Raw genomic sequence first — 12,100 nt, 5'->3', positions numbered from 1 at the left:
TCGGGGGTCCCCGGAGCTGTGGCAGCTGCTGGGGGGTCCCGAAGCGGGTCCTGGCTGTGCAGTGCCCGGTGCGAGGCGGGTTGGAGGGGCTGCATTCAGAGCCCCTCCAAGAACACAGCTTCTGGCAGTGTGTGACCCCCTCCTGTGAGTGCAGCCACTCTGCCCTGCCCTACTCCGGGAACCAGGGACTCTTTGTTCCCCCTTTCCGCTCCCCCATTTCCCAACCCAACGGCCACAATGGGCAAACTGCCGCAGGAAGCCCCAAGCCACCCTCCGTTGGGAAATCTGCCCGCTGCCGGGTGAGAACTCTGCTCTTCACCCCAGAGCAAGCTGGGCTCTGCAGTGAGGGTCAACATATTCCCCCACCCCCCTGCCCCCCTTTTTGCGTTCCAGGTCAATGCAGAACAGAGGAAGGAAACTGCCCCTCTGCCCACAGCATCATCCCAGAGCCACCGGGGTCTGGAGGGGCTGAAAGAGGCATCGGATGGGAGCACAGCACAGTCCCTGTGTCACTCACAGCAGTCCAGGGGACACTGTCGAGTCTGAAAGATGTCCTGGGGCCCCGCTGCTGCCACCTCCCTGCGGAGAGGGGTTTCATCCCAGGCACAAGGGGAGTCAGGGCTGGGAAGCTGCTCTGCTCCTCATCTCCCATTCCAGGGGAAGCTGCACGGAGCTCCCCGACCCCTGAATTGCACAAAGCAGCAACACGCGGAGGAGGAAGCAGGAGGGAAATACCCGCCCCCACCCCAAGGCTCAGCCCCTGGACGGATTTAAGCACCCCCACCCCGAGCAGCCCCAGCGGTGGTGGCAGTGGCCCTGTCTGTGCCACCATGGTCACAGCTGGGCTCTTCATCCTCAGCCTGGGAGGCTCCATCCTGCTGCCAGCTCTGGCCTCGGCAGGTAATGAGAGAACGGGGGTGCCAGGGCACATCCCCAGGGTGGGAGATGGGAACCCTGGACTCCAACCATCACCTGCACCCACCAGGCACCCAGGGGAGCCAGATCATCGGGGGAAAGGCGGCAGCACCCCATTCCCGGCCCTTCATGGCCTCCATCCAGATGGACGGGGAGCACGTCTGCGGGGGCTTCCTGGTGTGGCCCAAGTGGGTGATGACAGCTGCCCACTGCTTCATTCCCAGGTGAGCCTTGTCCCCACGTGGGACACGTGTCCCTGGACATGGTGTGGCCCCTTCTAACCAATAACCCCATCCCAAGGGTTAAGCTGCCCACCTCCCCCTTGAGTCCCCCTTGAATCCCCCCCTCCCCGATGGCCACCAGCCACAGCAGCGCCCTCTGAGCCCCGCCTTGCCACAGGCGCAGCCCCTCGGTGCGGGTGGTGCTGGGGGCCCAGCGGCTGCAGGAGCCCGAGGAGTCCCAGCAGATCTTCAGCGTGGTCGAGTCCATCGCCCACCCTCTCTACAACCTCCGCGCTGCGGACAACGACATCCGCCTGCTCCGGGTGAGTCTGTGCTGGGCAGTGGGGTACCCCGCAGCCCTGGGGTGTGAGAGGGAGCTGGGGTGCCCCACGGCCCCGGAGCACTGGGAGGGAGCTGGGGTGCCCCATGGCCCCAGGGCACCAGGAGGAGGTGGGGTGCCCCACAGCCCCAGGGCACTGGGAGGAGGTTGAGTGGCCATGACCCCAGGGCACCGGGAGGAGGTTGGGTGTCCAGGGCACCGGGAGGAGGTGGGGTGCCCCACGAGGGACCGAGCCGACACTAGATGTCAGTGCTTCTCCGGAGAAGCAGGACCGCGCCATGGGGTGTGATGGAGGCACTGAGGACACACCGACTCTGTCCGGGTCAGCGGCTCCCGGGCAGCCAAGTCTCTACAGCAGACTGGGACCAGTGCAAAGGGGCTGACAGGGAGGGGCCCAGCCTCTCTAGAGGGAAGGGTAGGGCTGGGGGGGTCAGCAGGAGCGGTGAACCGGGGTGGGAGGGAGAACCAGGCAGGAGCAGCTGTGGGGGCTCTGCCCCAGAAGCAAAGCCACCCACGCCCTCGCTGCCCCCCAGCTGAACAGGTCGGCCACGCTGAACAAGTACGTGAAGAGGATCCGCCTGCCCTCCCCACACATCGACCTGAAACCCGGCACTGTCTGCTCCGTGATGGGCTGGGGGGACACCTCCAACTTTGGAGACCAGCCCACGGAGCTGATGGAGACCAACACCACCATCGTCAAGAGGAACCTCTGCCGGACGCTGTGGAGGGGCAAAGTCTCGGCCAACATGCTGTGCGGGGCCAGCCGCGACACCACTCTGCAGGGAGTCTGTACCGTGAGTGCAGCCCTGCCCCCTGCCCCACGCTGTCCCCCTCTGGGAGACCCTCAGATCTCCCTCCCACCCCCTCATTCTGCAGGGTGACTCCGGGGGACCCCTGGTCTTCAAGGACAAGGTTCATGGCATCGTCTCTTTCTCTGGGGAGAGATGTGGGGACCGCCGGTTCCCTGATATCTACACCAAGATCTCCAACTACATTGACTGGGTGCATCACGTTGTGCGAAGGTTCCGCCCTCGGGAGGGGTGGCTGAAGCCCTAGGGTGGCTGGGAGTCCTGGGGGCAGGCAGGCTGTGGGAAGAGGGGCTGAGATGTCTCACAGGAGGGGAGAAGAGGGCCAGAATTTCCACATCCTCCAGCTCTGGAGGCGCTGGGAGGTGATGCTCGGGGTTTCTTGACCCAGGTCAGGGCTGGAGCCCCTCTCTGCCCATTGGCAAGGGGTGTTAATGTACCCCCTAGGCTACACCAAAACCCCCCATACATCCTCCTGCTGTGGCAAAATTTACATTCCTCAATAAACCCTCAGTCCCCATCCCACTGCTCCCCCTGTGTTTTGGTCCCCCTGACTTGTCCTGGGCATGTGTGGATGGAGCAGGGGATGCAGGAGGGAGGGGAGTGCAGGCCGTGCCCCAGAGGAGCCAGGATCTGCATCCAGGTGCTGCCACCCCAGCAGCATCCCCAGCTGCCTTCCCGCCGGGGTGTGGCTCCCCATCCCGTCCCAGCCCGTCTCATCCCGTCCCGCCTCATCCTGTTCCATCCCGTCCCACACCGCACCCTCCCCACCGCGCGACGTGACCCCCCAAAGAGGGGGAACCACAGACACCCCCCGGGGGCAGGCGGGCTCCCAGCTGCGCCGGGCTGGCCGAGCCCGCAGGGATCCCGTCGGGAGCCTCGCCCGCCTCCCCCGCGCACCCACGGGCGCTCGCCCCGCCGGAGCTGGGCGCCCGCAGTGGCCGGAGAGCGTGCCGAGCCGCTGCTGGCTCTCAGCTGAGACACGTGTGTGGCTCTGCCCGGTGTCTCCGGGGACAGACCCAGACATTCCCTGCTCCTGGCTGTTTGTTTTATCGGCGAATTGCTGGCACAAATTGCCGCGGCTGCTGCAGGGCCTTGCGCGGGGTCGGGAGATGCAAGCCGCAGGCATCGGTGGCTTTGGGGACATCCAGCAGAGGACAGATCCCTGCCAGGCTGCCAGCTTCCAAAGAAGTCCCAAATCCCAGTGGAGTGCTGGCAGTGACAGCGTGGGGCAGAGACCCCCTGGAATGCCGGGACAGCGCTGCCAGCCCGAGGGCATCCGCGCTGGCAGGGAGCCTGCAGAGCCGGCGCCTGTCCCGGCTTGTCCCAGACCACCCAAAAACCGGTGGGAAGGCGGCGCCTGACTCACAGCCGTGTTTTGGAAGCTGAAATCTCCCGCTCATCACAGGAGCTGCCGTTGCCGCCGCAGCCCGTGCCCGCGGGCTCGGCACGGAGCCACCCGCCAGCCGCTCCGGGGCCGGACCCTGCGGCGGGGCGGGCAGGACCGGCAGCTGCCGTGGGCAGGAAGCGCTGCCGGCGGCCGTGGAGGAACCCAGGCCACACACCACCGCCTGTGGTGGCACCTAGAAAGGCATGGGCAGTGTTTTGAGAACTCCTGAACACCCACCGCCAAAAGGAGGGGGATGCTGCTGAGCTGGGCGAGCAGACAGGGGCTGTAGCAGAACCCCCCACGCCCACCCTGGGTTATGTGAGATGTCTTTTCCAACCTAAATGGTTCATGGATTCTCTGTGATGCGCTGCCGGGCTGGTGATGGCTCTGGGGGGATTGGCCAGGGGTCGGGGGCTGTGCCATGCTGGCCCCCGGCACAGGGGATGCGGGCCAGGGGGATCCGGCAGCAGTTCCTGTGGAGCTCAGCACGCCAAGCCGCAGGCTGCTGCCCGGGAAACATCCCACATCGGGACCCAATTACCGGCAGGAATTGTTTTGTGAAATACCAAACCCTCATGGCACGGCCCGAGATTGGGAACAGATTTATCTGCCGAGCGGGTTTGCTCTTCCCTGCTCTCCCCTTCCCTCCCACTGCACGGAGCAGCCTCGGCTGGGCTGGAAAACCCCAGCATGGAGCTGGAGCAGAGGGGATGCAGCTCCCCACATCCCCAAAACCTTGGTGTGGATGCACAGCCACAAGGAGAACAAGGTTTCCAGCGACCCCAGAACCCACCAACAAAACCGGACACGCAGCACTGTTTATTCTGGTTTTTAATTGTAATCCAAATCATAACACAGCCGTAAAATGCCCCAACAATATGGAATAGGGAATGTGGATGTTCCCAAAGCATCTACCTCGGGGGTCAGAACCCAGTCATACAAAAATAGAAAATAAGGTATTTTTATATATAATATATATATGATATTTATATAAAGTCAAGAGCTTTTTGGTGTCAGAGCTGAGCTGGTATTTACACAGGTGACAAAGGAAGAAATGAGAGAAGGAGTAAAAATAAATACAGGTGTGGGCAGAGCAGGGGGTGCGGGGCCACGGGGGGGTCCTGGGGGGGGACAGGGCCAGCTCCCCCCGCAGCCCAGGCTGTGCCCAAAGCTGTTCTGGCAGGCAGGGATTAGGAGGGCTGGGGGCAGCTGCCCTGGGTGATGGGCTCTAGTAGGGGCATGGTTGTGCCCCCCAGCCAGGGCTGCCACTGCACCAGCCCTCCGGGCACCGGCGTCGCCTCCAAAGGTGGTGGGAGCCTGGTCTGAACGGGCCTAGGAAAACCTAAACTGAAATCCATTTGAACACACACATGCTGAAACTTTAGGAGACAATAACATACCTATGTTTTATATATATATATATATAAAAATATATATCTATCTCTCTCCAATCTGATGCAGCGTGCACTGCCTTTCCTGCCACTGGCAGCTGGGGCCGAGCCCCTCGGGGAAGGCGAAAGTGCAGATTCCCTCTAGACCTCGAGGTCCTGGCCAGAAACGTCAGCAGAGTACCGAGAATTAATCCAAAAATAAATAGGCCCAGGGCTGCCGGCCAAGGACACGTGGGGGGGGCCCACGGACACCCCTCCACACCGCGCTGGCAGCAGGGGAGGGCACTGACCACTCTGCCTGGCCACCTCGGCCTGGCTCCAGCCCTGAGCCCCCTCCCCTGCTCCCTGGCCGGCAGGATGGGAATCGAGCCCCCTGCGACTGCTTAACATACACAGGGATAAATAAGGATCTTTTTTTATCTTAATAAATATCAGGTATATGGTTTGTACAATATACACATAATGCCCCTGTCTCCCAGCTCCGCCTCGGCCGAGGGACGATTCACACATAGTTCTCCTCCACGCTGTCCGTCTCTGCGGAGAATTTGGCCGCAGCTGGAAACAGAGGGAAGCGGTGAGGGGGGTGTGAGGGGCGAGCAGGCGCTGGGGGTCCGTGCCCGCTGCCCCCTGCCCCTCCCTGCTCACCTGAGCAGCTGCCGTAGTGGCGCACGCCGATGGAGCGGCCGCGGTGGCAGGTGGCTCGCCGCAGGTGGCACGCCGAGGGGTAGGTGACGTTGTTGTTGCCACAGAGGGCGTGGTCCAGGCTGGTGGGCTCGGGGCAGGGGGCTGTGCGGCACATCACGCAGTGGGCGCTGCCCGTCTGGTCCACCACGCAGGTGTGTGTGCCAGGACACACCACGCTGGAGCAGGACTCTGCGGGGAAGCACAGCGTTGGAGTGACCCCGGGGATGGCCATGCTCTACTTCACCCCGGGCAGGCTTTGGGCATCACCCCAGGGAAACCCAGTCCCTTCCCTCCTTTTGCTATCAGGGGACAAAGCAGAGCCAGAGGGTCCTGATCTCCCCATCGGTGCTGTTCCCAAGGGCAGGGGCCGGCAGGGGCCGGCATCCTGAGCACAAGGGAGCTCATGACCTTGAGTCCCCAGGCTCAGCCCTGGCCAGAGCTCTGCCAGGCGGGAGGAGCCGAGGCCCAGCTGCAGCAGCGGAGCGCGGGGCTGAGCCCGCTCGGCGCAGCGGGACCTGGCTGGGCCAGCGGCCGCACGCAGGTGCCTTGGCAGGGAAGCAGCAGCCACTGCGGCCAGGCTGGCAGCTGCCGTGCTGGCCCCGGCGAGAGGGAAGGGCAGGGTCACCCTGGAGCAGACCCAGCGCTGGAATGAGGGCGCACGGGGGTGGAGGGAGCCTGAGCAGCAGGATCATGCCCTGCACAGGGCTCTGCTGGGGAGGGTGGAGGCTCGTGCACCCCCATCGTCCTTCCACCCTCCTCTCTTTCCCTGATGGATTGGAAGATTTGGCATCTGCAGCTCCCAACTCCCATTTCTTGCCCCACGTTTCCCTGCGCAGCCCAGAGCTCGACAGGCAAAGCCTTCCAGAAAGGAGGGCTGGAAAAATAACCATAATCCTTCTGACAGCTCTTGGCAGGGCTGGGTGGATCGCTGCACTCTTTACAAAAGAGGAAAAAAAAGGGGCTTGACGTTTGTAAATGACATTTTAGGGACTGTTACTGCTCAGCCTGAAGCAAGGCCAAACCCCGTTGCACCAACAAGCTGCAATGTCCCCTCAAGGGGCAGCGAGACCCATGTCATGCAGGGCCCTGTACAGGACAGACCCTCCCTCCTTGTACCACAGGGAATGGGGACAGGACAGGGACAGGATGGGGACGGGACACAGCGGGGTTGGGGCACGACTGCACCTACTTTTGCATTTGCCCTGGTACATCACTTCGAGGTCGGGGTGGTCTCTGCACTTGGCTGTCAGCAGGTCACACTCGTCCCGGTAGGTGTAGCCATCAGAGCCGCAGACCTGCAGCTTGCGGGGCAGGCTGGAGCAGTCGGGGGCACAGGCACACTGGGGACGCCCGTGCTTCATCTTGCAGACCTTGTCGGGGCCGCACACCACCCCCTCGCAGCTCTCTGGGGACAGAGGGCAGCGGCGCGTCAGTGACCGCCTGTCACCCACCAGGGAAGCCTCCGTCCTACCCAGCCCCACAATGTGACACCAAGCGGGACAGGGTGTCCCCCTCGTGGTCCCAAACGCCCCCTGGGACACGGCAGGCGTGCTGACGCCGAGCTGTCCCAGCAGCATCTGGATCTGCTCAGCCCCGGCGAGGAGCAGGTCGTTGGCTGCGGCTCCACGCAATCCTGCAGTGCTCACCCCAGCCGGAGCCCCGCTCAGCACCAGCTCACTCCTTCCCATCTATTTATTCTTTGGAAGGAGACATTTCATTTTCTTGTGCAATGGAAAAATCTATCTCCACAAGGCCTCAGTTCCTCCAGAAGGAGCCGTGCTCCGCGAGTTGTCGGGGCGATGGGGAATGCCGCTCCCGGCAGACAATGCCCGGCCCTGTCTCGCTCCGTGACTGGAACACAAGAGCAGGAGGCAGCAGCCAGCGCCCGTCCCCAGACAGGCAGATGCTTTGTCCCCCCAGGTCACCTCCCGGCCAGCGCGGGGGCCAGGTTCAAGGGGTTCTGCCAGTGCCCCAGGACCATGCCCACGCCGGCGGGGATGGAGTGGGGCTGCCAGCTCCAAGCAGGGGCCCATGCTGCTGTCCAGGGACACTGGTGGCTCTGCAAGGACAGGCAAAGGGGTCAGCAGCAGGGATTCTCCTTTGGACTCCCCTTTGCCACCTAAAGCTCACCCCAAAAATGCCCCCATAGCTCCCAGGACACAGGCACTGCTGGGACCCAGCTGCGCCCACCAAGAGGAATGCAGGGCAGGACCAAAAGGCTTCCCAAAATGGGGATTCACCCCGGGCAGGACGGATCCCCACAGACAGGGTGTGTGCTGGGAGCTCTGGGAGGCACAGAGGGGGATTTCCCTGTGGGAGATGGGCCACCTCAGGAGATATGGAGGAGGAGGAGGGGGAGAAAGAGGAGGATGAGGAGAAGAAGAAGGAAGAAGGGGAAATTCCCTGTCTGCTTGGCCCAGCTGTCACTGGGGGAAATTCCCTGCTGGGAAACACTTTCCCATTTTGCTCCCTGATTTCTATAGCTGGGGCATGTCCCAGGGAAGAGAAGGCTGAGACTGGGGGACCCCAGGACAGAGCAGGGCAGCTCCGTGTCCCAGGGCTGCCAGAGCAAACAAGACCCTGTCACCCTCCACTCTGAGATGTTGCCAGCAGTGCAGAATCCAACCATCCAGACTATCCCAGCAAAGGATACTTGGAGCAGTTGGAAAATCTGCCTGTGACCCCAACCCTGCAGCCTGGCTTCCCCCTGCGCTGGGTCCTTCGGGGGGACACCGTGTCCCCAGCAGCTGGAGCCAGGAATTTCACCTCCCCCAGAGACCCATCTGCAGAGCCCCCAGGGTCAGGCCAGCACCATCCCTGGCCGCCCCGGCTGCAGCCCACTTTGTCCTGGAGTAACCTCTCCCAGGCTCGCAAGGCCGAGGAGTGGGAGCACAGCTCCTCTTATCCGCCCTCTTCCAAGGCCTCTGGAGCCTGGTGAGGAGCAGCACCAGCTCCATCTGGATGGGACAGGCAGGGGCTGGCTGAGGGTGGGGGGTTGTGGTGCACGTGCTGGCCAGGCTCTCCAGCGGTTTCCTCAAAGATCCTGCTGCCAGACAGCAACAAACCCCAGGAACCACAGCCCCCACCACGGTCTGTGGCCACTGTCAGCCTTCCCTGGGTCCCCCAGACTCCTGACAGAGGTGAGGTGAGTGCAGCCTCCTGGTTGAGGGCTGCCTGTCCCACTGCACTTTGCCTCCAGCACAGGGGAGCCCCTGGAGAGGGTCCCAGTGCTCCCAGCTCCCTCCAAGCAGGGATGGGGCCGGGGCCAGGATCTCAGTCAGCTTTTGGCTGGCACAGCGTGCAGCCCCAAGCTGCAGCAGGACGGGCCTGAGGAGCTGCCATTGCAGCAGTGCTGAGGGGTGCAGGGAGCTGGGGAAGTGGTTTTGTTAAAAACCTTTTCCCCTTTAAGCAAATAACAACATGACCTTCCAAAGCCCTGCTCCTGCCTCCTGCGGGCAGCAGGTCCTTGAGCGTGTTCTCACACAGCCACGCAAGTGCTGGAGGAGCCGCAGCTCCGGCACACGCCAAAACATCTGGCGGGGCTGGAACTCACAGCTGGAGAGTTTCCACTTCTGGAACTGCCCGTTACATAAAGCCATTTCACACACGCGCTGGGAGGAGCGAGGGGCAGCGGAGGGGAAGAAATAGATCTTTTTTCCTTAGAAAAACCTGACGAAGTTTCCTTCTGAGCAGCCGTGGTGAGGGCAGGGGAGGGAGGCCCCAGCGCAGAGGGGTTAACTTGGGAACAGCCAGCTCCAGATCCTCTCCCTGCACTTGGCTGCCCGGCCAAGACCTGGGTCATGAATCCCTCTCCACTGGGAGAGCAACTAAAATACACTCAAAACGAGAGCAGCTGAGGGACACAGGCTGTCCCGCCAGCCCTGATCCACAGCAGCATCTGTCCAGGAGCTGCAGCAGCAGGAGCAGGGGTCAGCAGTCCCTGGGGTCCCTGTGCTGTCCCAGACCACCAAGGAGAGCCCTGTCTGGTGAGGGGCAGCCCAGCTCTGTGCTGCTGCATCGCCCACAGCTGCAGACTCTGAGTCTTGCCCCCAGGGCTCCACACATTCCCCATGGGGAGAGCTCAGCCCCACAGCAGCCCCTCAGCCCCCAACCTCCTCACCTTTGCAGGGGTGGCAGGTGACCAGCCCCAGGAAGCCCAGCAGGCTGATCTTGTTGCCTGGGTAGGTGTAATTAGACCAGGCCACGTCCACGTTGCCGTTGGCACAGCATTCCTCCCACGTCACGCCAGTCTTCAGGATCATGGTGCACTTGGCCTCCTTCCCCTGCTGCAGCCAGCAGATTCCACCTGTGGAGAGGGCAGAGGGTGAGGGATCCCTGCTGTGCCAGGACCCCTTTGAAGAGCAGCAAGATCCTGGCTGTGACTGGAGCACCTTGGGGCAGAGGCACAGGGACCACTCCAGAGCCTGAGACAAATTGGGGAACCTAGAGATGCTCTGAGCTGGCTCCTGTGGCACAAGAGCTGCCCCAGAGCAGGCATCCCCAAGGGTCCCTGGCATGGCAGCTCAGTGCCCCCATGGCCACCCCAATGCTGCTGCCAGCCCTCTCCTGCCAACAGGCTCCAAATCCACACTTGGACCACAGGGATGGACCAGTTATCCCAGCACTCCTCGTGATGCTCTGGGAGATGCCCAGCTTGCCAGCCAGGATCTGAGCTTGTAGCTTGCCTCCCCCTTGCCTGCTCGCCTCTCTGCCTGGCCCCACAGCGAGGGGGTCCCAGCCCAGGGCAGCAGACAGAGTGGGGCCAGTGGGTGGCTGCTGTGAGGGCTGGATCTCCTGGCATGTGCCAGTGGCCCCACAGAGGGATGGAACTGTTCCCTGACACGGGAGCCCGACACCCACGGCCTCTGCAAGGAGCATCTGAGCCAGTGGCTGGAGCACAGGACACTTGCCCCAGCCCTTGGGTCTGGGCCAGACTCACGGCACTGATCCCTCTGACTCAAAAGCCTGTTTGTTCCATGACCCACCAGCGAATCAGTTCGATTTTTTTTTTTTTTTTTTTTTTTTTTTTTTTTTTTTTTTTTGTGAGTGATTTCTTTGCAATTTCCGCCTCTGCAAACCAGCCTCTTGTGACGCTTATTTGGGTTCGTGCTCTCATTAGCTGTGCTTGAGGTTTGCTAAACGGCGAAAGATGGAAGGGAGGGATGGGGGCAGGGACGGGTCTTGCACTGCCAGGCGGGAGTCGCTCCTCTCCTAAGCAGGATTCGCCCGCCGCCGCCCTAGACCCCCTGTGCCCCCCTCTTTCCCCACGCACACGATTCTGGTTCGGTCACAAGTCCAGGGGGCTCCCAGCCCGGCAAGATGGATGGAGCAAAGCCCCGGGAAGCAGCGCCCGGACACCTCGGGCAGCACCAGCCGCTGCAGCACGAGGGTTCATCCTCCACGGATTTGTCCAATTGCTCTTCCAAGCTCCATTTCCCGTTACAACACCGCGCGGCCCCCGCTCCCCACGGAACATTCGGCATCGTGCGAGGGGAAGGTGGAAACTCCCGCGCCGCTGCGGGAAAGGCGACACCGGCGGCACCGCACGGCTCCGAGGCGCTGGGAAGGGCTGACAGAGCCCCGCTCCGGGGTCTCGGGACGGCCGCTCCCACTGTCCCGACGCCGCCCAGGCACGGCGAAAGCCGCTAGCACCGGCAGCGGAACCGGGAGGGTCCAAGCTCCGAACTCCACACCCCGGTCATGGACCGGCCCCGCTCCCGGCCCGTCCCACCGGGGACACGCAGCCCCGAGCCGATTCTGCCGCCCGGGAACACGGATCCCCCGGGACACATCGGTTGCGGGATGCCGGGGCAGGGACGCGGCTGCGGAGCCGGGCGGGACCCGGGCGGTCGCTCCCGCCGCGCGGCCACGGGACCCGCCCGACGGAGGGACGGCGGCGACCGGGACACCCGAGCGGCACCGCCGGGCGCCCGGCAGCCGCCGCTCCGCCCGGTAAAGCGGGTTTGCGCCGCCGAGAGCCCGGCATCCGCCCGGCGGGACGGGACATCGGAGCCCGGGGCTGCCGCCCCATAACGGCGCCGCGACCCCGGGCCGGGCCGCCCCCGCCCCGAACACCTGCCGGCGGGAGCGGCGTTACCGGCGGCCGGGGCGGAGCGGGCGGGCTGCGCCGGGACCCCCGGCGGGAGCGGGACCCCCGTGGCTCTTACCGTGCGCGGCGGCGGGGCTGCAGAGCGCCAGCAGGCAGAGCGCCAGCCGCAGCGGCATGGCCGGGCCGGGCGGGGACGGGCCGGGACGGGCCGGGGCGCTCCGGTGACCTGTTGCTGTGAGGCGGCGGCGAGGCCGGCGGAGCTATAAAGCGGCGGGGCGGCGTGAATCACCGGGCGGGGCGGCGC

General features: G+C 63.7%; 2 protein-coding genes across 2 annotated transcripts; one reads left to right on the top strand and one right to left on the bottom strand.

The window, feature by feature from the left end:
- Positions 1 to 237: 237 nt before the first annotated feature.
- PRSS57 (serine protease 57) lies at positions 238 to 2,770 on the top strand. Its single transcript, XM_041480851.1, has 6 exons — positions 238 to 299; positions 752 to 900; positions 986 to 1,139; positions 1,315 to 1,459; positions 2,010 to 2,270; positions 2,353 to 2,770. Exons 1-6 carry the CDS (start codon positions 238 to 240, stop codon positions 2,530 to 2,532), a joined length of 951 nt encoding a protein of 316 aa, XP_041336785.1. The 3' UTR covers positions 2,533 to 2,770.
- Positions 2,771 to 4,485: 1,715 nt separating this feature from the next.
- On the bottom strand, positions 4,486 to 12,045 carry FSTL3 (follistatin like 3). The gene is made up of 5 exons (XM_041482710.1): positions 11,915 to 12,045; positions 9,868 to 10,053; positions 6,937 to 7,152; positions 5,709 to 5,936; positions 4,486 to 5,618 (listed from the first exon to the last, which is right to left on the bottom strand). Exons 1-5 carry the CDS (start codon positions 11,970 to 11,972, stop codon positions 5,566 to 5,568), a joined length of 741 nt encoding a protein of 246 aa, XP_041338644.1. The 5' UTR covers positions 11,973 to 12,045; the 3' UTR covers positions 4,486 to 5,565.
- Positions 12,046 to 12,100: the final 55 nt, after the last annotated feature.

This window comes from Pyrgilauda ruficollis, unplaced genomic scaffold (assembly GCF_017590135.1).
Source record: "Pyrgilauda ruficollis isolate IOZ18807 unplaced genomic scaffold, ASM1759013v1 scaffold115, whole genome shotgun sequence".
NCBI lineage: Eukaryota > Metazoa > Chordata > Aves > Passeriformes > Passeridae > Pyrgilauda > Pyrgilauda ruficollis.
This window is presented reverse-complemented; position numbering and strand designations above follow the sequence as displayed.

Bases quoted from the DNA above. Each gene is read 5' to 3' on its own strand.
- PRSS57 (XM_041480851.1), top strand. From the start codon at position 238: ATGGGCAAACTGCCGCAGGAAGCCCCAAGCCACCCTCCGTTGGGAAAT. The intron at 300-751 runs GTGAGAACTCTG...CCCCACCCCAAG, and splicing joins GGAAATCTGCCCGCTGCCGG to GCTCAGCCCCTGGACGGATT. The intron at 901-985 runs GTAATGAGAGAA...TGCACCCACCAG, and splicing joins GCCAGCTCTGGCCTCGGCAG to GCACCCAGGGGAGCCAGATC.
- FSTL3 (XM_041482710.1), bottom strand. From the start codon at position 11,972: ATGCCGCTGCGGCTGGCGCTCTGCCTGCTGGCGCTCTGCAGCCCCGCC. The intron at 7,153-9,867 runs GTGAGGAGGTTG...CTCTGTCCCCAG, and splicing joins CACCTGCCACCCCTGCAAAG to AGAGCTGCGAGGGGGTGGTG. The intron at 5,619-5,708 runs GTGAGCAGGGAG...CTCTGTTTCCAG, and splicing joins CCACTACGGCAGCTGCTCAG to CTGCGGCCAAATTCTCCGCA.